At 42.4% G+C, this 27,993-nt stretch overlaps 1 protein-coding gene and 1 long non-coding RNA gene across 4 annotated transcripts in view; one reads left to right on the forward strand and one right to left on the reverse strand.

The window, feature by feature from the left end:
- The window catches only part of LOC129818958 (uncharacterized), a 33,924-nt gene extending 33,406 nt beyond the window's left edge, over positions 1–518 (reverse strand). The window contains exon 1 of the long non-coding RNA XR_008753988.1: positions 60–518. This is a non-coding gene — a long non-coding RNA (uncharacterized LOC129818958). The remainder of the gene's footprint in view (positions 1–59) is intronic.
- Positions 1–27,993, forward strand: part of LOC129818956 (serine/threonine-protein kinase Nek6-like) — an 85,076-nt gene that overhangs the window by 26,988 nt on the left and 30,095 nt on the right. For all 3 annotated transcript variants that reach the window (XM_055875343.1, XM_055875341.1, XM_055875342.1), the window contains 3 exons: positions 16,227–16,343; positions 22,462–22,590; positions 23,078–23,140. In XM_055875343.1, coding sequence (XP_055731318.1) covers positions 16,263–16,343; positions 22,462–22,590; positions 23,078–23,140 — 273 coding nt within the window. In that variant the 5' untranslated portion in view covers positions 16,227–16,262. The remainder of the gene's footprint in view (positions 1–16,226; positions 16,344–22,461; positions 22,591–23,077; positions 23,141–27,993) is intronic.

A 27,993-nucleotide genomic window follows, 5' to 3' on the forward strand; every position in this document is an offset into this window, starting at 1 on the left:
ATGCATTTTGAAAACATATACTTCATTGTTTGAAACCTGAATATGTTACCACGTCTTACCTTGCTTCAAAGTAGCCTTTCCAAAATCGGACCATATACTTTCTTTCATTGTCCAGTAGCCAAAGCCACAATCATAGTCATATTAGGAAAGGAAAGGGGGATACTTAGTCAGTTGTACAACTGAATGCCTTCAACTGAAATGTGTCTTCCGCATTTAACCGAAACCCTATTAGCAACCCATGCTAGTTGTTGCATATTAGATCTCACTTCTTTCCCCCAAAATGGTTTGTTAGTTTTACCCGTTTTTCATGATATCCAATTGGTAGTTACAGTCTTGTCCCATCGGTGCCACTCCCGTACAGACTCAGGAGAGATGAAAGTCGAGAGCCATGCGTCCTCCAAAACACAACGCTGCCAACCTGCACTGCTTCTTTACACACTGCTCGCTTAACCCGGAAGCCAGCCGCACCAATGTGTCAGAGGACACACTTTACAACTGCCTACCGTGTCAGCGTGCATGCTCCCAGCCCACCACAAGGAGTCACTAGAGCACGATGGGACAGGGACATACCGGCCAGCCAAACCCTACCCCTAACGATGCTCATGGGTCTCCTAGTCACAGCCGGCTGCAACACAGCCCGGGATCGAACCCGGGTCTGTAGTGACGCCTCAAGCACTGTGGTGCAGTGCCTTAGACCACTGCGCCACTCGGGAGGCTCTCTTTCTAAATTTCTAATAGGGTATTTTCATCTCTGTCACATGAAACTGCTTGCATGTGCCGTGCGCTGCTGACAACAGTGTTTTCCCATGAACTGCATTATGGAACAAACATTTGCGCATAGACTACTCTCTGCGCATTGCTGTACTTATAATATGAAGAATTAATAGTTGATCAACATTTTAAGCGAAAAGTTCTGATCTGTTCCATCAGACTAATTGCTTAAAAAAAAATGTTTTAATGTAGCCTAGGCCTATTAGTTTGAATGGTATGAATTTGGGATCGTCCAACAACTGTTCCAGAGTCTGTTTGGAATAGGCTATATGTATTTATTTATTGACAAGCTGACCAATAGAATAGGTAAACGTTTCTACTATGGGGGATTGTAGATTGACATAGCCTAGTGATTTTTCTGTTCGTTACTCATCTTGTCGGCTGAAAGTAAATGTGGATAGTTAATCTAACATCTTCAAAGTGCACATCAGAATTCGGTAAGAAGGACCGCACAACGTTGCTCCCTCGACTTGCATGTTCTGTTAATATGAATTACCATAATATAAATGTGATTTCTGTCATTCTGAGCACTGTGGGTGGACGCCCAAATCAGGTTACTCATCCAGTGCAAATGGGTCCAGTAAATTTCTCAAATGTCCACTAAGTTAAAATACTGCCGGTCAAATGTCTGGCGCCAGTTTTTCAGAACGGAAACCCTGGTTTGTTTGTGTGTGCGTGTGTGTTTCATGGCCTGCTAAAGAGGATGTGAGGGTGTTCTAGCAGTGCAGCTTTAAAGGAAGCAGGAAGAGGAAATGATGGCTATGGTGATTAGAGGGGAGCAGAGAGGTGAACTACAGCATATAAGGTTGTCATACTGTATATAATTTAATAGTCTCAGAGGGCTGAATCCTAACTTAATACTAGACTTAGAAGGCTGAATCCTAACTTAATACTAGGCTTAGAAGGCTGAATCCTAACTTAATACTAGTCTTAGAAGACCGAATCCTAACTTAATACTAGTCTAACACGGAACCCAAACCTGCTGCGCGCGTGCGCCATCGTGCATAAATGTATTTTGTCCCCCCACACCAAACGCGATCACGACACGCAGGTTAAAATATCAAAACAAACGCTGAACCAATTACATTAATTTGGGGACAGGTCGAAAAGCACTAAACATGTATGGCAATTTAGCTAGCTAGCTTGCACTTGCTAGCTAACTTGTCCTATTTAGCTAGCTCGCTGTTGCTAGCTAATTTGTCCTGGGATATAAACATTGAGTTATTATTTTACCTGAAATGCCCAAGGTCCTCTACTCCGACAATTAATCCACACATAAAACGGTCAACCAAATTGTTTCTAGTCATCTCTCTTCCTTCCAGGCTTTTTCTTCTCTTGACTTTATATTGCGATTGGCAGCTTTCATAAATTAGGTGCATTACCGCCACTGACCTCGTTTGTCTTCAGTCACCCACGTGGGTATAACCAATGAGGAGATGGCACGCGGGTACCTGCTTCTACAAACCAATGAGGAGATGGGAGAGGCAGGACTTGCAGCGCGATCTGCGTCAGAAATAGAACTGATTTCTATTTTAGCCCTTGGCAACGCAGACGCCCATTGGCGCGCGAGCAGTGTGGTTGCAATAATTGAATAACATGTATTTCAAAATGTATTTTGCAATGCTCGTGCACGCGACGAGCAGTGTGGTCAGCCTATTAGAAGGCTGAGTCCTTACTGAATACTAGTCTTAGAAGGCTGAATCCTAACTTAATACTAGTCTTAGAGGGCTGAATCCTAACTTAATACCAGTCTTAGAAGGCTGAATCCTAACTTACATTTACATTTACATTTTAGTCATTTAGCAGACGCTCTTATCCAGAGCGACTTACAGTAGAGTGCATACATTTTATTACATTTTACATACTGAGACAAGGATATCCCTACCGGCCAAACCCTCCCTAACCCGGATGACGCTATGCCAATTGTGCGTCGCCCCACGGACCTCCCGGTTGCGGCCGGCTGCGACAGAGCCTGGGCGCGAACCCAGCCCAGCTTGGGCGCGAACCCAGAGACTCTGGTGGCGCAGCTAGCACTGCGATGCAGTGCCCTAGACCACTGCGCCACCCGGGAGGTCGGCGCATTGGTCTAGGTAACTTAAAAGTAACTTAATACTAGCACTAAAGGGCTGAATCCTAACTTAATACTAGTCTTAGATGGCTGAATCGTAATTTACGATCGTCATTTTGGTGTTAAAAATAAAGTATTAAAATTCCCTTTAGGAGCCCCTTGGCAAGGTCATTACAATAGGGCATTACCATTACCCGGCATTACCTGTCTCACACCAGCAGCGCAGGCACACCTCAATGTATATCATATGGATGGATTTGCTACATACGCTTCAGGCCTTTTCAAATACTACTGTCAGTTGAAGTGGTCACACTTTAAACAAAGTATATTCTATGTAGGCTTTATAAAGGGTTTATGAAGGCTTCACTCAGCCTTCATAAGATAAACTTTGTTCAAAGTTTCACCGTTGAACCTTACCTAAGAAGACAGGGATCTCTTTTTGTGGAACTTGTGTACCAAAACGATTTAGCAATATTCGTTGGTGATTCGTCTTGAAAACGATACTATGTGCTTTCAAAAGACTCGGGACACAATAATATCTTTGAAAATGCCATAAATTCCAATAACTCCCAAAAGATGTTGATACAACGCAAAGTCCAAGGACACATTATTTTATCTGCCCTGGAAGAATGGATCATATTTTCTTGCTGCCACAACCGTAATGGCTACAATGTTAGTACAGAAGCAAATCCTGTAACACACACGAGACCTGCGTTCAGATACTGTTTATTGTATTTCAATTACTTTCACATATATTTTAAAGTGAGTACATGTATTTGGAAAAAATGTCTTTGAAAATGCAAATAGCTGAATATTGGAATGTATTTGAAAACACATTTGGAAAGGATTGGCATGTATTTGAAAATAGTCAAATGCATACAAATATTGAAATACTCCATGCATTTGAACTCATGCCTGTTTGGGTATTTTAAATGTATTTGGAAATAAGTATTTAAAAATAGTATTTTTATAGGAAATTATTTGAAAATACTTCAAATAGACAGAAAATAAGTGTTTAAAATACAAATCGTTAAATTTGAAGGTATTTTAACCCAGGTCTGACACACACGCACACACAAATAAAAGACTGAAAATACAGGCAGGTATTATCAATATTCAAAATCTGTGGATAACTGCATAGACTGAAATAGACACACACACATACACACACTATCAAACTGCTCAGTGGTGTAAAGTACTTAAGTAAAAATACTATAAAAAACTAGTTTACTATTGATATTTTTGACAACTTTTACTTTTACTGTGCTACATTCCTTCCATACATTTTCCCTGACACTGAAAAGTGCCCTTTCCATTTTGAATGTTCAGACAGGACAGCTATATGGTCCAATTCACACACCTATCAATATTAACGCTCTGTCATCCCTACTGCCTAAACACTAAACACACACTAAACACATAAACGCATACCGCGTTTGTGTATCAGTTCATAAGCCATGTGCCATGGAATCGGTACATTGAAATTCTCTACCCAACTATTTTTCAATCTGTATCTGTATGTCACAACACAACTGATTGGCTCAAACGCATTAAGAAGGAAAGAAATTCCACAAATTAACTTTTAACAAGGCATACCTGTTAATTGAAATGCATTCCAGGTGACTACCTCATGAAGCCTGTTGAGAGAATGCCAAGAGTGTGCAAAGCTGTCATCAAGGCAAAGGGTGGCTACTTTGAAGAATCTCAAATATAAAATATATTTGTATTTCTTCACTATTATTCTACAATGTAGAAAATAGTAAAAAAGAAAGAAAAACCCTTGAATGAGTAGGTGTGTCCAAACTTTTGACTGGTACTGTACATAAGAAAGTAGTCAGGACGACTAGCTTGCCATGTATATCTCACTAGGTCAGGATATTAAGCCTCCATATATCCACTAGTTCTAATATATCCATGACATTCGTTATTTCCTTAAGTGCATGAGGGTGATAGTTGTAATGTATACCTCCATTGAGGAATTTAAAACCGTATTATAATCTCCTACCATAATAATAGTCTTGTATTGCTTTTAGGCTTGATAAATTATTATATATATTTTCAAAGAACCAGGGATCATCATTATTTGGACCGTATAGATTAATGAGCCAAATCTGTTTATGGTCCAATAACATATATTTAAAGAATCCATTTATCTTGCGGATTTGTTTGGACAATTTGCATATTCGGATCAAAATTATTGTTAATTAATATCATCACCCCTTGAGTTTTTGGGGCCGTTGGAGAAGTATATTTCGCCCATCCAGTCCATTTTCCACACAACTTCATCTAAAATTGTTGAATGAGTTTCCTGTAAACAATATATATTATATTCCTTCTCTTTTAGCTGGTAAATACTGATTTTATTTTCTTATTATCTGCTAAGCCATTACAATTATAACTGGCTATACTTATTTCACCATTTACAATAATGAGATACAAGTTTAAATTCTATTTATCATAATACAGTATATGTTTGTAAACTTACCATTAAAAAAGTACCATGGTGATTGAGTGTCCATATAGCTGTGCCATGATATTTGCACTGCTATTGAGTAAACCTCCAATTTTTGTCCACTATTCCACTAGCTAAAACCTCCCCCCATCCCAAGTTGGGTTGTCGTCCCAGTGACTGGCAGACCACCCATGTCCACCTGGATCCTAGGGTGTTTGAGAGATGGGGACCCATCCTTTAAAAAGAGCACACAGTGCCACCTACAGAACAGAAGCAGATTGACTTCCAAATACATTTCCAATGCCCTCATCTCGATGTTATTGTATACTGTTCTTTAAAATTAAAATAAATAAATAATAAATACAGTGGGGAGAACAAGTATTGGATACACTGCCGATTTTGCAGGTTTTCCTACTTACAAAGCATGTAGAGGTCTGTAGTTTCTATCATAGGTACACTTCAACTGTGAGAGACGGAATCTAAAACAAAAATCCAGAAAATCACATTGTATGATTTTTAAGTAATTAATTTGCATTTTATTGCATGACATAAGTATTTGATACATCAGAAAAGCAGAACTTAATATTTGGTACAGAAACCTTTGTTTGCAATTACAGAGATCATACGTTTCCTGTAGTTCTTGACCAGGTTTGCACACACTGCAGCAGGGATTTTGGCCCACTCCTCCATACAGACCTTCTCCAGATCCTTCAGGTTTCGGGGCTGTCGCTGGGCAATACGGACTTTCAGCTCCCTCCAAAGATTTTCTATTGGGTTCAGGTCTGGAGACTGGCTAGGCCACTCCAGGACCTTGAGATGCTTCTTACGGAGCCACTCCTTAGTTGCCCTGGCTATGTGTTTCGGGTCGTTGTCATGCTGGAAGACCCAGCCACGACCCATCTTCAATGCTCTTACTGAGGGAAGGAGGTTGTTGGCCAAGATCTCGCGATACATGGCCCCATCCATCCTCTCTCAATACGGTGCAGTCGTCCTGTCCCCTTTGCAGAAAAGCATCCCCAAAGAATGATGTTTCCACCTCCATGCTTCACGGTTGGGATGGTGTTCTTGGGGTTGTACTCATCCTTCTTCTTCCTCCAAACACGGCGAGTGGAGTTTAGACCAAAAAGCTGTATTTTTGTCTCATCAGACCACATGACCTTCTCCTATTCCTCCTCGGATCATCCAGATGGTCATTGGCAAACTTCAGACGGGCCTGGACATGCGCTGGCTTGAGCAGGGGGACCTTGCGTGCGCTGCAGGATTTTAATCCATGACGGCGTAGTGTGTTACTAATGGTTGTCTTTGAGACTGTGGTCCCAGATCTCTTCAGGTCATTGACCAGGTCCTGCCGTGTAGTTCTGGGCTGATCCCTCACCTTCCTCATGATCATTGATGCCCCACGAGGTGAGATCTTGCATGGAGCCCCAGACCGAGGGTGATTGACCGTCATCTTGAACTTCTTCCATTTTCTAATAATTGCGCCAACAGTTGTTGCCTTCTCACCAAGCTGCTTGCCTATTGTCCTGTAGCCCATCCCAGCCTTGTGCAGGTCTACAATTTTATCCTTACACAGCTCTCTGGTCTTGGCCATTGTGGAGAGTTTGGAGTCTGTTTGATTGAGTGTGTGGACAGGTGTCTTTTATACAGGTAACGAGTTCAAACAGGTGCAGTTAATACAGGTAGTGAGTGGAGAACAGGAGGGCTTCTTAAAGAAAAACTAACAGGTCTGTGAGAGCTGGAATTCTTACTGGTTGGTAGGAGATCAAATACTTATGTCATGCAATAAAATGCTAATTAATTACTTAAAAATCATACAGTGTGATTTTCTGGATTTTTGTTTTAGATTCCGTCTATCACAGTTGAAGTGTACCTATGATAAAAAATTACAGACCTCTACATGCTTTGTAAGTAGGAAAACCTGCAAAATCGGCAGTGTTTCACATACTTGTTCTCCCCACTGTATATACTGTATATAAATCTTGCATATCTTAATTTATTTTCTTATCTTCATTTATTAACGAATAATATGTGTAATAATGTAGGCACTTCGTATGAAGGATTGTTACCTATAACCAGGACTGGCATTACAAAAATAATAGGCAAGCAATTATTATTTTGGGAGAAAAAAAATTGTGCTTCATCCTATAATGTCTCAACCATCGTTACCCCTTAGCAACAGATGTGGGATAAATACACACACCCTCCCCACAAACAACCACAAGCCCAGATGTTCAACAGTTGTTCCATCCCTGAGCCCAACTCAACAGAAGACTTGATGTGTGAATGCATATACAGTTGTAGCTGTTTGAGAAGACATGCAACATTGAGCAAGAATGGAAGATTTGCTTAACCAATGTTGGAGGTCAGATACGTCAAGTCCTACCTGATGGAGGTCAGATACGTCAAGTCCTACCTGATGGAGGTCAGATACGTCAAGTCCTACCTGATGGAGGTCAGATACGTCAAGTCCTACCTGATGGAGGTCAGATACGTCAAGTCCTACCTGATGGAGGTCAGATACGTCAAGTCCTACCTGATGGAGGTCAGATACGTCAAGTCCTACCTGATGGAGGTCAGATACGTCAAGTCCTACCTGATGGAGGTCAGATACGTCAAGTCCTACCTGATGGAGGTCAGATACGTCAAGTCCTACCTGATGGAGGTCAGATACGTCAAGTCCTACCTGATGGAGGTCAGATACGCCAAGTCCTACCTGATGGAGGTCAGATACGTCAAGTCCTACCTGATGGAGGTCAGATACGCCAAGTTCTACCTGATGGAGGTCAGATACGCCCCTTTCCCCTGAAACACACACATGCTGGTCCCCCGTTGTGACTGTTTTCCCAAGCATCTCTGAGCAGTCAGACCTTTTGATTATTTTGTACCGCCAGGGCCACAATAATTTGCCTCCTCTCTGATTGTCCGAGTGTGACCCCCTCCCCATGGGTTACTGCAGCTAGTGTTGCCAGCACTGCCACTACCTGGGTGGAATTCCCACCGCCTAGGGACAAGGTACGTTTAAAACCAGATACCTTTAGACTTTTACTCAAATAGTATTTCACTAGGTAAAATCAAATCAAAATTTGATTTGATTTGATTAGGTGCATTTTACTTTTACTTGAGTAATTTTCTATTACCGTATCTTTACTTTTTCTGAAGTATGACAATTTAGTACTTTTTCCACCACTGAAAGCGCTAGCCCGGAACTTTTTCCTCAGAAATCCTTTTCTAAGAACTGAATGTGATGCAGTGTTAAGTTTCTCTAAACTAAGATGAAATTGTTTCCATTCTGTGAAGTCAGAGGTGCAGAATAGAATGTGACTGTTGTTGTGGTATCCCACAGGCCATATTTAAATTATAAGATGAGCGACGAACCCTGTGTGAGCCACACGTTACAGTTCTCTGCGAAAGCACACACACACACACACATACACACATCTGCACATACACTCACACACATCCGCTCAAACACACACACACCCACTCAAATATACACACACCCACTCAAACACACACATACCCGCTCAAACACACGCAGTGATTTTGAGTTGCAACCACTACCCATCCTCTGCTATAGTGTATAGTCACACTCTATCCTTCTCTCTCGGACTCACTCACTCTCTTTTTCTCCATTTTTCTCTCTTTTATCAATCTTTAATTTGTACCTCACACGGAACAAATCTGTTTCTCTGTACAAGAGGTCGACCGATTATGATTTTTCAACGCCGATACCGATACCGATTCTTGGAGGACAAAAATAGCATATACCGATTAATCGGCCAAATAAAAAAAATATGTATGTATATATATATATATATATATATATATATATATATCATACACACACACACATTTTTGTAATAATGACAATTGCAACAATACTGAATGAACAATGAACACTTTTATTTTAACTTAATATAATACATAAATAAAATAAATTTAGTCTCAAATAACATGAGAACATATGTTAAAACGAACCACCAGCTTTCATGGGTCTTCAATATTCCCAGTTAAGAAGTTTTAGGTTTTGCAGAAAGCAGAGCTTGTCTGCATGGTCCTCTGTCAGTCTGCTCCTCCGCGAAACACAGACCTTATTTGAAGTAGATCAAGACATTCTCTATGGAAGACATGAACGGTAAAATAACGAAGAAACCCCTTTCAAGTTCAGCCGCAAGTTATTACAGGAATTATAACGTGTCTACTATTTCTCTCTAAACCATATACCTTTGACTAATCCGTAAACTATCACCTCGAAAACAAAACGTTTATTCCGTTCCGTATTTTATCTAACGGGTGGCATCCATGAGTCTAAATATTCCTGTTACATTGCACAACCTTCAATGTTATGTCATAATTACGTAAAGTTCTGGCAAATTAGTTCGCAAAGAGCCAGGCGGCCCAAACTGTTGCATATACTTGTCACGCCCTGACCTTAGTATTCTTTCTTTTCTTTATTATTTTGGTTAGGTCAGGGTGTGACATGGGTGATTATGTGTTTTTGTCCTGTCTAGGGTTTTTGTATGTTTATGTGTGCAACGGCAGCCTTCCTCCTCTTCGTCTGAAGAGGAGGTGTAGCAGGGATCGGACCAAGACGCAGCGTAGTTCGTGTTCAACATGTTTAATAAAAGACGAATAAACGTGAACACTATACAAATACAAAATAACAAACGTGGCAAAACCGAAACAGTCCTATCTGGTGCAGAGAACACAAAGACAGAAGACAACCACCCACAAACCCCAACACAAAACAAGCTACCTAAATATGGTTCCCAATCAGAGACAATGACTAACACCTGCCTCTGATTGAGAACCATATCTGGTCATACATAGAAACGGACAAACTAGACACACAACATAGAATGCCCACCCAGCTCACGTCCTGACCAACACTAAAACAAAGAAAACACAAAAGAACTATGGTCAGAACGTGACAATGTGGTTGTTACCAGTCTAGGGGTTTTGTATGTCTAAGGTTGCCTAGATTGGTTCTCAATTAGAGGCAGCTGTTTATCGTCAGTCTAGGGGTTTTGTATGTCTATGGTTGCCTAGATTGGTTCTCAATTAGAGGCAGCTGTTTATCGTTGTCTCTGATTGGGAACCATATTTAGGCAGCCATATTCCTTGAGTAATTCGTGGGTGATTATCTATGTCTATGTTTAGTTGCTTGTGTCAGCACTATGATTATATAGCTTCACGTTGTTTTTGTATAGTTCATTCCGTGTTCTTTCTTTATTAAAAGAAGATGCATTCAAATCACGCTGCACTTTGGTCTCATCGCTATAACGAACGTGACAATACCCTGACTCTGCGTGCAATGAACGCAAGAGAAATGACACAATTTCACCTGGTTAACCTGTTGGGGATGAGGGCGCTGTTTAGACTACTTATGCTAATTTGGCTAATTTTTTAAACGGCTTCCCACAAAATCCTTGATCGTACAATATGCATATTATTATTATTATTGGATAGAAAACAGTCTATAGTTTCTATAGGAGTTGAAATTTTGTCTCTAAGTGGAACAGAGCCCATTCTACAGCAATTTCCCTGACATGGAGTCAGATTTGAGAAATGTTGGCCACTCTTCTGAAGTCATTTAAAAGGGCACTGTCGTTGCTATGACTATACGGACACTTCTTACGTCTTCCCCTGGATGCCTTTACGTGATGACGATTCCAACGGGGTCGATTGCTCGTTCACAGGCCCTACAAATGAAAAAACCCTGAAGCTAGTCATTCTTTGGGAGCTGCGTAACGCGCGTGCTGGACACCGACCCTCTCCTGTTCCAAGCGTTAGTTTAGCCTGTTATATTTCTCCGGTCATCTTTTCACTCGTTATAGGAGTTACAAACATCATAAAGTAGTTAATTTAAAGCGTTTTATAGCAATTTATATCCGTTTAGTGCGATTTTGGGACATTTATTTTTGCAACGATGTGAAAAGTTGGGCACGCTTTTCAGTTCATCCCGAACGCAGTTGACATTTCCACATGGCAAGAGGACAGCTTTCCACCAAAAGACGATTTCTCCCAAGAAAGGATCCTTTGCCCAAGATACTGATGGAAGAACAGCTCAAGGTAGGACATTTTTATTATGATAAATCGTGTTTCTGTCGAAACATTTTAGTGGCTTAGGACGCCATGTTTTTTGACGTAGCTTCGCTTGGCGCAAACTGTATTGAAAAGTAAGGATAAATAAAAAAATGTAATAACGCAATTGTATTAAGAATTAAATTGTCTATCAATCCCTGTCCACCCTATATTTTTTAGTCACGTTTATGAGTATTTATGTATAAGAGTAGATCACTGTCTAAGTGGCGCAAGGACATTTTCTGACCAGCTGAGTTACATTTCACATTGTCTAACCATGATTTTGGTGGCTAAATATAAACATTTTCGATCAAACTGTATATGCATGTTGTAATGTGATGTTACAGGAGTGTCATCGGAAGAATTCTGAGAAGGTTAGTGAAAAAATTAATATCTTTTGGCGATGTTGACTTTTATCGCTCACTTTGGCTAGAATCAATGCTGGGCTGCTAATTGCTATGTGCTAAGCTAATATAACGATTTATTGTGTTTTCGCTGTAAGACACTTAGAAAATCTGAAATATTGTCTGTATTCACAGGATCTGTGTCTTTCGATTCGTGTATGCTGTGTATTTTTACGAAATGTTTGATGATTAGTAGTTAGGTAAACACGTTGCTCATTGTAATTATTCTAGTCCATTTGTGATGGTGGGTGCAATTGTAAACTATGCCATCTACCTGAAATATGCACTTTTTTCTAACAAAACCTATCCCATACCATAAATATGTTATCAGACTGTCATCTAATGAGTTTTTTTGTTGGTTAGGGGCTATAAATATCTTAGTTTAGCCGAATTGGTGATGGCTACTGGTGTTGGTGGACAAATAAAAGATGGTGGATTATGCTAATGTGTTTTTAGGTAATAGATGTACATCTTTACATATTGTGTCTTCCCTGTAAAACATTTTAAAAATCGGAAATGTTGACTGGATTCACAAGATCTGTGTCTTTCATTAGCTGTATTGGACTTTAATGTGTGAAAGTTAAATATTTTAAAAATGTATTTTTTTTGAATTTCGCGGCACTGGTTTTTCAGTGGGGGGGGGGGGGGGGGGGTGCCGCTAGCGCCACGCTGATCCTAGACAGGTTAATATTGCCTGCTAACCTGGATTTCTTTTAGCTAAATATGCAGGTTTAAAAATATATACTTGTGCATTGATTTTAAGAAAGGCATTGATGTTTATGGTTAAGTACACATTGGAGCAATGACAGTCATTGATTGATTGTTTTTTATAAGATAAGTTTAATGCTAGCTAGCAATTTACCTTAGCTTACTGCATTCGCGTAACAGGCAGGCTCCTCGTGGAATGCAATGTAATCAGGTGTTAGAGCATTGGACTAGTTAAATGTACGGTTGCAAGATTGGATCCCCCGAGCTGACAAGGTTAAAAATCTGTCGTTCTGGCAGAACGTTCCTTGGCCGTCATTGAAAATAAGAATGTGTTCTTAACTGACTTGCCTAGTTAAATAAAGATTAAATAAAGGTATAAAAAAATTAATATAATAATAATAAAATAAAATAAAAATAATCGGCAAATCGGCGCCCAAAAATACAGATTTCCGATTGTTATGAAAACTTGAAATCGTCCCTAATTAATCGCCCAATCCGATTAATCGGTCGACCTCTACTCTGTACTGTATATCTCCAATCTCTTCCGATAGGTCAGACAAAGATGAGCTCAGAAAAACTGATAGAACATCGACCACTCACCCCTCTGTACCTCCATTGATTACGAATTGAAAACGTATCCTTCTAGAGAGGTCAATGAGAGTCTGAAAAAAAGACCTTGGGTTTAAGCCCTCAGACACACATACAGTATGATCATATATTAAACAAATAAGCTGAATCACCCCTACACGTATCCGTTCCAGGCTGGTCGTATGGCTTCTCACAGCCGTGCATGTTCAAGTCTATAACAGTTTATCTAGAGCCCTCACAGATATGGCAGATATGGATATTGTGTGTGTGTGTGTGTGTGTGTGTGTGTGTGTGTGTGTGTGTGTGTGTGTGTGTGTGTGTGTGTGTGTGTGTGTGTGTGTGTGTGTGTGTTCATAGGTGTCCATATACACTACCATTCAAAAGTTTGAGGTCACTTAGAAATGTCCTTGTTTTTGAAAGAAAAGCACATTTTTGTCCATTAAAATAACATCAAATTGATCAGAAATATAGTGTAGACATTGTTAATGTTGTAAATGACTATTGTAGCTGGAAACGGCAGATTTTTTATGGAATATCTACATAGGTTTACAGAGGCCCATTATCAGCAACAATCACTCCTGTGTTCCAATGGCACGTTGTGTTAGCTAATCCAAGTTTATCATTTTAAAAGGCTAATTGATCATTAGAAAACCCCTTTGCAATTATGTTAGCACAGCTGAAAACTGTTGTCTGATTAAAGAAGCAATAAAACTGTCCTTCTTTAGACTAGTTGAGTATCTGGAGCATCAGCATTTGTGGGTTCGATTACAGGCTCAAAATGGCCAGAAACAAAGAACTTTCTTTTGAAACTCGTCAGTCTATTCTTGTTCTGAGAAATGGAGGCTATTCCATGTGAGAAATTGTCAAGAAACTGAAGATCTCGTACAACGCGGTGTACTACTCCCTTCACAGAACAGGGCAAACTGTCTCCAACCAGAATAGAAAGAGGAGTGGGAGGCCCCGGTGCACAACTGAGCAAGAGACAAGTACATTAGAGTATCTAGTTTGAGAAACAGACGCCTCACAAGTCCTCAACTGGCAACTTCATTAAATAGTCCCCGCAAAACACCAGTCTCAACGTCAACAGTGAAGAGGCGACTCTGGGATGCTGGCCTTCTAGGCAGAGTTGCAAAGAAAAAGCCGTATCTCAGACTGTCCAATAAAAATAAAAGATTAAGATGGACAGAAGAACACAGACACTGGACAGAGGAACTCTGCCTAGAAGGCCAGCATCCCGGAGTCGCCACTTCACAGCCTGTAAATGAACCCACAAATGCTGATGCTCCAGATACTCAACTAGTCTAAAGAAAGCCAGATTTATTGCTTCTTTAATCAGACAACAATTTTCAGCTGTGCGAACATAATTACAAAAGGGGTTTCTAATGATCAATTAGCCTTTTAAAATGATAAACTTGGATTAGCTAACACTACGTGCCATTGGAACACAGGAGTGATTGTTGCTGATAATGGGCCTCTGTACACCTATGAAGATATTCCATAAAAAAATCTGCCGTTTCCAGCTACAATAGTCATTTACAACATTAACAATGTCTACACTGTATTTCTGATCAATTTGATGTTATTTTAATGGACAAAAAATTTGCTTTTCTTTCAAAAACAAGGACATTTCTAAGTGACCCCAAACTTTTGAACGGTAGTGTATATCCATGACATTATGAAATGTTTGAATCCTTCTTAACTGTGACGTGATTTGTGGATTCAAATAAATAATGTGTGTTAAAAGCCAGCGATGGAACAGTCAACAAGGTTGTCCAGTAATCTGTTATGACTCTAGCTAGTACAGTAGCGTCATGTGGCTCTTTCTGCCAGTTGAGTTCAGATAAAACCATCTGATTTGTATTGCTCCACATTACATCACAGGGTCAGGGTTAGACTGTTAGGTTACAGTTTACTCAGTTCAGCCCTTTGGAATAAGGTCTATATAACTGTGGCATGATGATGATAATGTAAGTCGTAAGATTATGTAATGTTGTTCAGTGTCTTGCCAGCTGAAGGCAGAAGTAGGGCTGGGCTGTATACCGTATTTTACGATATACCCTTATTGATGCACAGATCAGTTCGTTTTTTTAACTATAACTTCTATAACGGTATTTGCATGTTTGGTTTGTTAAATGTGATACGCCATGTGTAACGTCCATTTTTAGTAGTTTAGTCGTTTTTTATAGTTTACTTCGTTACTTGAGTCACTCTCTCCGCTCACTTTCTCTCCATCAACGTGTGTGTGGGTGTGTGTGTGTGTGTGGGGGGGGGGGGGGGTAAGTGTGTGCATGGCCTTGGTTTTGTATAATCTGCATTTTCTGCTTACGCCTTCACAATGTGGCCCACTTCCTCAGCTCTGTAAATAGGGTGTAAAATGGTGTACTCGGCAGAAAAATAGATGTGTGTGTGTACACAGATACATAGGGATCTCATCATTCATTGGACTATTATCGTATATGGACGTATGTTTTACATTCACTTTGGGTTACTTAGGTAGATAATACATATCTGTGTGTTTTGATATGTGTGTAGCTGTTTGGCTTATTGACCTGTCTATCCTCATGTGGGTATAGGATGCTGTGTGTCTCTGGGAGTCTAATCTGTCTGAGGCAGTGGTATAGGATGCTGTGTGTCTCTGGCAGTCTAATCTGTCTGAGGCAGTGGTATAGGATGCTGTGTGTCTCTGGCAGTCTAATCTGTCTGAGGCAGTGGTATAGGATGCTGTGTGTCTCTGGCAGTCTAATCTGTCTGAGGCAGTGGTATAGGGGTAAAGCCCTGTACTGGCTTTTCTTTGTTTTACGGACACTTTTCCGGTCTGCAAATTGATTTTGAAGAAATCACTCAGAAAAAAACTGTGTGCCTCCGTTGAATTTCAAAAATCTCGATGTGGCCCTCGAGACAAAATGATTGCCCATCCCTGGACTGACTCTATGCAAGGAGTCCCCATGGCTCAGAATAAAACTAGCTACACGTCTCACACACACACACACACACACACGCACACACACACACACACACACACACACACACACACACACACACACACACACACACACACACACACACACACACACACACACACACACACACACACACACACACACACACACTCAACCACGGCTAAGTTAGTTCTGTGTCTTGTCTCTACCAGGGGTGAAGGGGCCTGGTACTGTATGCCAAGTCCACCATGGAGGCACAGAACAGCCATCACCAGCACAACCTAGACAACCAGAACAAGAACCTCTACAAGATGCCTGGTCAAGATCAGGTGAGACGTCGTATTCTAGTCTACACTGGTGTGTGTGTGTGTGTGTGTGTGTGTGTGTGTGTGTGTGTGTGTGTGTGTGTGTGTGTGTGTGTGTGTGTGTGTGTGTGTGTGTGTGTGTGTGTGTGTGTGTGTGTGTGTGTGTGTGTGCGCGCGCCCGCGTGTTGGCATTCATGTCTGCTTTTGAATAAACTAATTCCAGTTCATTTTTTAATTTTACAACATCAAATAATTTGTCTGTTGTTGTTTGTCGCTGTTGTTTTCAGACCTAAGTGTAATGCTAATAGATAAACGCAAAATGCATTTTCACAATGCTTCAAAGAGCATAGAAGGACTTAAGATGATTGACTGGGATGGAAAAAACAGCTCAGGTTTGCACGGAAGCCCTTGACATCACAGAGCTATGACCGTAGGCAAGCAGGTGTCACTCCCGAACTACATATTAGTAGAGACTATCTTAGCAACCCCGTCATTTAACAGTAGTCAAAGCCTGCTCTTGACTTTGCACATAATGAGTGGTAATTGTTGAAGAAATTAGCCTTAATCGCCACTTCATTGGCTTTCAACTGCGTGAGGGCGATTATGTACAAATTGTTGTGCCGGCTTGATAGTGAGGTAATGGATGTTGTTGTGTTACTTAGTGGCGCGGTGCGGAGTCTGTCATTACATAGTGTTTAAGTGCAATTAGCCAATGATATTGAACATCTGCTACGGTGATAGGAAGAAATGAAAACCTGTTCTGTTTAGCGTAATGCCATCATCATTTTCCATGATGGCACCTCTCTGACCATCTCTACCCCTTCTTCCTTCCTCCCTATAGTTGGGGATTTTAAATGTGATGAGAGGGTCAAACTATAGCGTTTTGCCACAGATTATAGCCACTGAAGGACAGAAGCCACTGAATTTAAGAATTTGGTGACTGAAAATGTTCAACCTCAATTACTTCATTATTGATGGTATCGATGGTCTTTTAATTTGTTGAGGGTTTTACACATTTTATAAAATAAGTTCCCTAACAGCATTAATCTGTGTCAAGTCATATACCAGTCACCCTCCACCTAAATACAGGAATCGACCGCTTACAACAATTGCGCATTTCTGCGGCCAACCCTTGAAACATCATCAGGGAGTCTCCCACAATCACTGCAGCAAGGCGGCTGCCAGATCTGACACAGCACGTCACCGCCACTGCAGCAGCTAGCGAAGAGTACTTGAGTTAACACCACAGCCCAACGAGCCAAAGACCAATCAGCCAACGTCACTCTGGATTAGCTAATAGCGTCTCAAGACTCGGGGAGATCCGTTATGGCAAAGCCATTTGTTTCTCTTGATGCTGATTTTATGACGCTCCAAAGGCCAGAGAACATAAAAAGAAAAGAAAGAGGGAAAGAAATGATGTTGATAGAGTTAGGAGGTATTGAGATTCTGTAAGAGCTTTTCCAGTTCACCCCGGGCTCTCGCCGTCAGTCGCAGTACAAAGTGATGAAGCACATGTTGATTGGAGCAGAGAGCTGAAAGCTGGGAGCTGGAGGGAAGTTAAGGGCTTTGACTCTATAATTCTCTTTCTCTCTCTCTCTCTCTCTCTCTCTCTCTCTCTCTGTCTCTCTCTCTCTCTCTCTCTCTCTCTCTCTCTCTCTCTCTCTGTCTCTGTGTCTCTCAGTTTTGAGCAGTGTATTAAGTCCCCCCAGTAATCCAAAGGGCATGCTCTACTGTTTCAATAGCCCAATGAATGGCTAAACCCTCTTGAATGTCAGGAGTAATATGCAGCCCCTGAGATTTTTCTTGGCCAGTGAGAGGAATTGAGAAAAAGAAAGAAAAATACAATTTTGCTTTATGGTATGTAATGATTTAATGATTTAAACTTCAGGCTTTTTTTGTGATGCACATTCAAGGAACAAAGACCCCATTGAGTCAAGGATACGTTTTGTTGACGTATCGATGCTGACAAGTGAATGCCAGATCGAGTATGGTAGATAAAACCTACACTTTTATTCGCTGTTGTTGTTTCATAGTAGATGATAGGTTCAAATGAAAGCCATTGTTTAAGTCAGCACTGGACCACAATGTAATTGAACAGGACATGCAGGCCAATTGTGCGCCGCCCTATGAGTCTCCCGGTCATGGCACAGCCTGGGATCAAACCCCAGGCTGTAGTGATGCCACAACACTGTGATGCAGTGCCTTAGACCATTGCGCCACTCGGGAGGCAAGGGTTTGTAAATCTTGTGATAAAGAACAGTTGAACATTGTTCCTGTTGAAACCCACTGTGAATCACATTCGATTCAGCACAGAGAATATCAGAATTCATCAAAGGCAAACCAGATAGCATAGACAAGTCTGGCTAGTCCAGTCCAGTATTAGGCTGTTGCTGTCTTTGGTCAGCCCACCGAGCACTGAGAGGATAACTTCAACACTCTCAGCTGTCCATACTAGGCCCTAAAAACAAACAGGGGGACAAAGTACCATGTGCATTTCAGTTCAAGTTATTGTTAACACGTAGTGTGGCCCAAGTTGCATTACAAACATGTAAAGATAAATTCTAAAGGACATGACTCTCCAAATCAAGCATAGTAGAAGTGTATGTATTTAGTGAGCAGAGCAAACCTCCTTGCTGTCCTGCCATGTTTGTCTGAACCCATCCTGGATGAATGGAGCAGAACAGAATGCCCTCTTGCTCCGGGTCATGCTCTGTAAGGGCAGGCTCTGAACTCTGCCCCGTCAGCTCAGGTGTGTTGAATGGACCCCAGGTTTGAGGAGATGTAATCAATGTTTGGGGGATGTAAGTCTGCATATCCTAGTACTTTTTAAAGCATCCCACTACTAGTGAGGTTTACTTCACAAACAACTTGTCAATGACACAGATTTCTCCTCTATTGTTTTGTAATTAATTGATGGAAACAAGAACAATAACAGTTGTAGGTAGTGTTATACCAAATATGACAGAGCCACAGTTTTGGGGTATGGGGTTATATAATGACTAATCTAGGTAAGGATAGCAGCCCGGCTAGCATATTAGCATATCAGGCTAGCTCTAATTAGCAGTGGCACTCTGTAATAGAGCATGCTAATCTGGGTCAGCGCATATGTAAATGAGCAGCTGGGAATATTCCATGGTGCCAAGCATCAGAGTGTGTGTCACCCAGGGTTTGTGTCGCTCAGTATTAGCATCGACACACACAGACACACCCCAGCCCTCCCCTCGAAACAATTACGGCAATTACAAATGGCATCAATAACGTCTGGCTGTCTGTCAAAAAGGGGAGCCGTTGGGAGGCTTGTGCCACCGAGACAGACCGGTGGTACAGAAAGGACCACAGATGCTTTGATTTACCAACTGAACCACCCAGCTACGCTGGTCTTATGTCGCTCAGTTGGTAAGAGCGTGACACTAGCAATACCAAGGCTGTGGGTTCAATTCCCATTTGGATCGCATACTCAAAATGTATGCACTCACTTTCCTGGATAAAAGTGTCTTTTAAGTGGCATAAAGGGAGATAGTTTCCTCTCAGCATTTTATCTTGCCGTAGAAAACTTCTTACCCTAGAATCCATCTTGCCCTAGAATCCATCTTGCCCTAGAAACCTTCTTGCCCTAGAAACCATCTTGCCCTAGAAACCATCTTGCCCTAGAAACCATCTTGCCCTAGAAACCTTCTTGCCCTAGAAACCATCTTGCCGTAGAAACCATCTTGCCGTAGAAACCATCTTGCCGTAGAAACCATCTTGCCCTAGAAACCTTCTTGCCCTAGAAACCATCTTGCCCTAGAATCCATCTTGCCCTAGAAACCATCTTGCCCTAGAAACCATCTTGCCGTAGAAACCATCTTGCCCTAGAATCCATCTTGCCCTAGAATCCATCTTGCCCTAGAAACCATCTTGCCGTAGAAACCTTCTTGCCCTAGAAACCATCTTGCCCTAGAAACCTTCTTGCCCTAGAAACCATCTTGCCCTAGAAACCATCTTGCCCTAGAAACCTGGGTGTGACAGTGGCCACTATGGAACTGTATACAGAAGGCACATTGTTGTGTGAACTGATTTGAATTGGAACCTGAAATGTGACATGGTCAGGAACATTTGGTTGGCTGGGTACATGTACTGTGTGAATGACTGATGCTCTGTGTAAATGGAAGACAAACTGAACTATATTTTCAGCCTTGTCTATAGTCAGCATGTTAGCCAGTGTCAACACTGTGATACAGTATGAGTGAGAATCTTTTACGGAGTGACTGAGTGACTTGCGGACCCTTAGCTGTGCCATATAAACTCAGCAAAAAAATAAACGTCCCTTTTTCAGGACCCTGTCTTTCAAAGATAATTCGTAAAAATCCAAATATCTTCACAGATCTTCATTGTAAAGGATTTAAACACTGTTTCCCATGCTTGTTCATTGACCCATAAACAATTAATGAACATGCACAAAAGGAACGGTCGTTAAGACACTTACAGACGGTAGGCAATTAAGGTCACAGTTTTGAAAACTTAGGACACTAAAGAGGCCTTTCTACTGACTCTGAAAAACACCAAAAGAAAGATGCCCAGAGTCCCTGCTCATCTGCATGAATGTGCCTTAGGCATGCTGCAAGGATGCATGAGGACTGTAGATGTGGCCAGGGCAACAAATTGCAACGTCCATACCGTGAGACGCCTAAAATAGCGCTACAGGGAGACAGGGCGGACAGCTGACTGTCCTCGCAGTGGCAGACCACGTGTAACAACACCTGCACAGGATCGGTAAATCCGAACATCACACCTGCGGGACAGGTACAGGATGGCAACAGCAACTGCCCGAGTTACACCCGAACGCACAATCCCTCCATCAGTGCTCAGACAGTCCGTAATAGGCTGAGAGAGGCTGGACTGAGGGCTTGTAGGCCTGTTGTAAGGCAGGTCCTCACCAGACATCACCGGCAACAACGTCGCCTATGGGCACAAACCCACCGTCGCTGGACCAGACAGGACTGGCAAAAAGTGCTCTTTACTGACGAGTTGCGGTTTTGTCTCACCAGGGGTGGTGGTCGGATTCGTGTTTATCGTTGAAGGAATGAGCGTTACACCGAGGCCTGTACTCTGGAGCGGTATCGATTTGGAGGTGGAGGGTCCGTCATGGTCTGGGGCGGTGTGTCACAGCATCATCGGACTGAGCTTGTTGTCATTGCAGGCAATCTCAACGCTGTGCTTTACAGGGAAGACATCCTCCTCCCTCATGTGGTACCCTTCCTGCAGGTTCATCCTGACATGCCCCTCCAGCATGACAATGCCACTAGCCATACTGCTCGTTCTGTGCGTGATTTCCTGCAAGACAGGAATGTCAGTGTTCTGCCATGGCCAGCGAAGAGCCCGGATCTCAATCCCATTTAGCACGTCTGGGACCTGTTGGATCGGAGGGTGAGGGCTAGGGCCATTCCCCCCAGAAATGTCTGGGAACTTGCAGGTGCCTTGATGGAAGAGTGGGGTAACATCTCACAGCAAGAACTGGAAAATCTGGTGCAGTCCCCGAGGAAGAGATGCACTGCAGTACTTAATGCAGCTGGTGGCCACACCAGATACTGACTGTTACTTTTGATTTTGACCCCCTTTGTTCAGATACACATTATTCAACTTCTGTTAGTCACATGTCTGTGGAACTTGTTCAGTTTATGTGTCAGTGGTTGAATCTTGTTATGTTCATACAAATATTTACAGATGTTAAGTTTGCTGAAAATAAACGCAGTTGACAGTGAGTGGACGCTTCTTTTTTTGCTGAGTTTGGTTCCTAGAACTGACAGACATTTTTAGTACACAGAAACGTTTGCTACTCTTCTACATTTTTCAGATGGGTTTTAGTTACTGTTGTGTCGTTCAAGGATGATACAGACATACCAGAGTATGCATGTCCAACCTTGGAGAAAACTGTAGCCATTGTCAAATGTTAGTGCCACTGTTTATATGAATAACTCACCTGAGTGATATTAAGGCACATTCATTCAAATCCCAGAAAAGTGTCACTCACGCACATCAATAGATGTGCCAATCCTATCCAAGCCAACATGGACAAATGAACCTTCTCTCTCAACAGGTTACTACAGTATTTCTCCCTAACTAACACTGTCCATTCTTCTTCCCCTCACTGAGAAACGTGCAGAGCCACCAGTACTGCTGCACGCTTGCCAACTTCCGCATTGAGAAGAAGATTGGCCGGGGCCAGTTCAGCGAGGTCTACAAAGCCACCTACCTTCTGGAGGGCCAGCATGTGGCTCTGAAGAAAGTCCAGGTACTATATTGAGTCCTATCCTTTTAGGCATTTACTCTATAGGTACATCTCAGTAGTTTAAATTGGCTTCCTCTCCTTGTCTCCCCTCCTTCATGTGCACTGTTCTGTGAAACATAGAAAAGGTAAGACGATATGGTGAATACCTGATATTTGTTTCACTGACATCGTCCTTTCACATCAGTGCTAATCAAGGACTATTGAGATACAGCCAAGGGTTGGCAAAGGCAGTGTGGTTCACGTCTGGACCAGGAAGGCCACAGTGTGTGCAGTTTTTTCCCCCAGCCTAATGCTAGAAACCACTGAACCATGTTGGTTAGTGTTTGGATCAGAGGCCTAGACACACTTCTGCTCTACAGGACTAGACGTGAAGATCACTGGGTTTACGCTGGGCACTGGGGTTATGTGTTAGAGCTGGCTGAGGATTCTATGGAATACCTCTGACAATGCAGTCGGATAACGTTACAAACTTCGTTGTTCTTTTCTTTAGATATTTGAAATGATGGACGCCAAGGCTCGCCAGGACTGCATCAAGGAGATTGACCTGCTGAAGGTAAGACTGGTGGAATTCTTTCTCAGGGGGTGAATCTCAATTGCATTTCCTTGATTCCTTGAGGCCTCTTTCCTCGCCTCCTTCTCAAAACCCATTGGATGAGAAGGTCAGAGGTTCCTCATCCAATCGGTTTTGAGAAGGAGGCAAGGAGAGAGAAAGTGAGGAATCAAAGAAATGAAATTAAGATTCTCTCTGGCTTGGTCTCTTCAGGGGTTTCTTATCATCTGGTTTAACTGTAGGATGCACTTGAATCCAGCAGGTGTAGGTAAGGAAGCATTTTAGAGATGAGGGTGTCAGGGTGCTTGAGTCTTGTGCCAGTGAAATGGTAAGATTTTAGAATGCTATGGCCCTTTGTCACAGGATCTGGGCCGAACGTGTGTGTTGGGGCAGCCTTTGTGTGGCTGTGACTGTGAGTGGGACTGTGTCAATGTATGTGTTTGTAGTTAATAATACACACAGTCATATAAACACATTCATTGACACACACATACAGGCTTGATCAGTGGCAGATGTATATACAGTACCAGTCAAAAGTTTGGACACACCTACTCATTCAAGGGTTTTTCTTCATTTTTACTATTTTTGACATTGTAGAATAATAGTGAAGAAGTCAAAACGATGAAATAACACATATGGTATCATGTAGTAAGCAAAAAAGTGTTAAACAAATCAAAATATATTTTATATTTGAGATTCTTCAAAGTAGCCACCCTTTGCCTTGATTACAGCTTTGCACCACTCTTGGCATTCTCTCAACCAGCTTCATGAGGTAGTCACCTGGAATGCATTTCAATTACTTCTTAAAAGTACATTTCCTTCTTAATGCGTTTGAGCCAATCAGTTGTGTTGTGAAAATGTAGGGTTGGTATACAGAAGATAGCCCTATTTGGTAAAAGACAATGTCCATATTATTACAAGAACAGCTCAAATAAGCAAAGAGAAACAACAGTCCATCATGACTTTAAGACATGAAGGTCAGTCAATCCGGAAAATTTCAAGAACTTCGAAAGTTTCTTCAAGTGCAGTCGCTAAAACCATCAAGCGCTATGATGAAACTAGCTCTCATTAGGACCGCCACAGGAAACTTACCTCTGCTGCAGAGAATAAATTCATTAGAGTTGCCAGCCTCAGAAATTGCAGCCCAAATAATTGCTTCACAGAGTTCAAGTAACAGACACATCTCAACATCAACTGTTCAGAGGAGACTGCGTGAATCAGGCCTTCATGGTCAAATTGCTGCAAAGAAACCACTACTAAAGGACACCAGTAAGAAGAAGAGACTTGCTTGGGCCAAGAAACACGAGCAATGGACATTAGACCGGTAGAAATCTGTCCTTTAGTCTGATGAGTCCAAATGTGAGATTTTTGATTCCAAACGATGTGTCTTTGTGAGAAGCAAAGTAGGTGAAAGGATGATCTCTGCCTGTGTGGTTCCCACCGTGAAGCATGGAGAAGGAGGTGTGATGGTGTGGGGGTGCTTTGCTGGTGACACTGTCTGTGATTTATTTAGAATTCAAGGCAGACCATAATGGCTACCGCAGCATTCTGCAGCGAAACTCCATCCCATCTGGTTTGCGCTTAATGGGACTATTTTTTATTTTTATTTTTAAATTTTTATCCCATTTTCTCCCCAATTTTCGTGGTATCCAATCGCTAGTAATTACTACCTTGTCTCATCGCTACAACTCCCGTACGGGCTCGGGAGAGACGAAGGTCGAAAGCCATGCGTCCTCCGAAGCACAACCCAACCAGCCGTACTGCTTCTTAACACAGCGCGCCTCCAACCCGGAAGCCAGCCGCACCAATGTGTCGGAGGAAACACCGTGTACCTGGCCCCCTTGGCTGGCGCGCACTGCGCCCGGCCCGCCACGGGAGTCGCTGGAGCGCGATGAGACAAGGATATCCCTACCGGCCAAACCCTCCCTACCCCGGACGACGCTATGCCAATTGTGCGTCGCCCCACGGACCTCCCGGTCGCGGCCGGCTGCGACAGAGCCTGGGCGCGAACCCAGAGACTCTGGTGGCGCAGTTAGCACTGCGATGCAGTGCCCTAGAACACTGCGCCACCCGGGAGGCCCTACTAATTTGTTTTTCAAAAGGACAATGACCCAAAACACACCTCCATGCTGTGTAAGGGCTTTTTGACCAAGAAGGAGAGTGATGGAGTGCTGCATCAGATGACCTGGCATCCACAATCACCCGACCTCAACCCAATTGAGATGGTTTGGAATGATTTGGACCGCAGGGTGAAGGAAAAGCAGCCAACAAGTGCTCAAGCATATGTGGGAACTCCTTCAAGACTGTTGGAAAAGCATTCCAGGTGAACCTGGTTGAGAGAATGCCAAGCTGTCATCAAAAGGGTGGCTACTTTGAAGAATCTCAGATATAAAATATATTTAACAGTTATTTGGTAACTACATGATTCCATATGTGTTATTTCAAAGTTTTGATGTCTTCATTATTATGCTAGTGTCTAAAATAGTAAAAATAAAGAAAAACCCTTGAATGAGTAAGTGTGTCCAAAAACTTTGACTGGTACTGTATATATATCACACACACACACACACACACACACACACACACACACACACACACACACACACACACACACACACACACACACACACACACACACACACACACACACACACACACACACACACACACTTATGCACACCTGTGTTTGGAGTATCGTTAAGTGCGTATAGTCCTCCGTCTGTTCACGTGTGTGTGTTACTCTTTGTCATTGTACGGGATCAAAGAGAGCCTCTGTTCTGACACTCCAAGTGTGTTTGCTGTCATCTCACGCTGGCTGTGAAGCTCTGTTTAGAGTCGAGTGTGTGTGTGTGTGTGTGCGCGTTTATGTCATCGCAAGGTGTGGAGGAGGGACAGCCACAGAAAAAGCCATGAGAGGACGAGAAAGAAAGAGAGGGAGAAGAAAAAGGAGGGAAGGAGGGAGGTGGCCCTGTCAGGTCCTTGATCCCGCCCGCCTGTCAATGCCGCCTGTCACTTTAACGACCCGTCAAATCACACGCCCCATCTGCTGCTTGTAACGCCTCCCGGAGTGATTGGCGGCTGCGCTGGCAGTTGGGGTTTTACGCTGGCATAAATTAAAGTGGTTTGTTGTCATCATCATCAGGGGTGACATTTGTTTTGGTGCAGCGTGCGAGGCGGCCGGGCGGTAAAGTGGAGTTTATGACAGGGACTTGAAGTGTGCATCTGTGGGCAGAGACCCCTGTCAGGAAGAGTGGGTCAGATTAGCATACAAGAAGACTGACAGTGTGTGTGTGTGTGTGTGTGTGTGTGTGTGTGTGTGTGTGTGTGTGTGTGTGTGTGTGTGTGTGTGTGTGTGTGTGTGTGTGTGTGTGTCTGTGTCTGTGTCTGTGTGTGTGTGTGTCTGTCTGTGTCTGTGTCTGTGTCTGTGTCTGTGTCTGTGTCTGTGTGTGTGTGTGTGTGTGTGTGTGTGTGTGTGTGTCTGTCATGATAAAGGAGTACATCACAACCAGTGCTTAATTGGTTGTGATTGGTTGTGATTAATCCGGCACCTCTCAGTTTTGGACTGTTTCGTTCCGGAACCTATTTGACTCCTCTGTAATTCTCCTGCCCCTAAAGAACATAATGTGAAAACGTACCTGATATTCTAAGAATTGCGCAACATTGTAGCTAGCCTATATAGACCAACTCGTGGCCATTGTTGGTGTGATTGTTGTGATTTCTTGAACTGCATTGTTGGCTAAGGGCTTGTAAGTAGGCATTTCACGGTAAGGTCTACACCTGTTGTATTCGGCGCATGTGACAAATAACATTTAATTTGAGATAGGCTTCTGGCACAAGCTTATCGGCCATCGACTGTGAGTGAGCTGCGCATCATTGGGTGAGTCAGTGAAATTGGAAAGCTTTTTTTAGGACTAGAACTTCCTCCTCATACAGTACAATATGTGTCTCCACACTCCTAGGTCTAGCCTATTGATGGTTTTAAGACCAGGTCGTTTTTATTGATCCCAGATTCACTCAGTTTGTTAGTGTCAAAGTAGCCTGTCATTTCCATCATTTGTGCTGTATTAAAACATATTCTGCTAAAGTCTCCAGCCATCTACAATGATGTAGCATTGCATGAAATGCATTTATAAAAGGCTACCCCCCCCCCCCCCCCCCCCATGTTTGCAATTTCTGCAAGCTCCTCTACAGCTCTATTTTCTTTACTGCTCTATTTCAGCAAGAAAAAGTGATAATGAATGCAATGCTTTATTATAACGTTTTTTTTGTTATGCATTCCGGTACCTCTGAGCCCCCCAGGTCACCCCCCTACTCGGGCTCACTTTTTATTCCGGCACCTTCCAACTTCCAAATTAAACACTGAACACAACACACACACACACACACACACACACACACACACACACACACACACACACACACGGTATGATATATGAATATATGTCTTCCTAGACACCTATTGATCCATATGGGGGGGGGGGGTTTAAGAGGCTAGCTAGCAGGGTCTAATGTGTTTAAGAGGCCGTATTGTACTGTACATGTGTGAAACAGGCCGAGAGATTCTTCATAACTAGCCAGCAGGCTCTAATGTGTTTTAAGAGGCTGTATAGTACAGTACAGTACATGTGTAAAACAGGCCGAGAGATACTTCCTATCTAGCCAGTAGGCTGTAATCAGTGGTTAGGTTGCATTTCTGAGGAATGTTGTGTTGCTTTCCCGTGAAAAGCTTGCTTACGAGCTCTTCCCAACTAAGCAGAGTTTAAAAATAATAATAAACAGTTTTAATGAAATAAATACACAAGAGTAAAATAAAATACTGGAGAATGGAGCTACATACAGGGAATAGCAGTACCAGA

Source organism: Salvelinus fontinalis, chromosome 21, assembly GCF_029448725.1.
Source record: "Salvelinus fontinalis isolate EN_2023a chromosome 21, ASM2944872v1, whole genome shotgun sequence".
NCBI lineage: Eukaryota > Metazoa > Chordata > Actinopteri > Salmoniformes > Salmonidae > Salvelinus > Salvelinus fontinalis.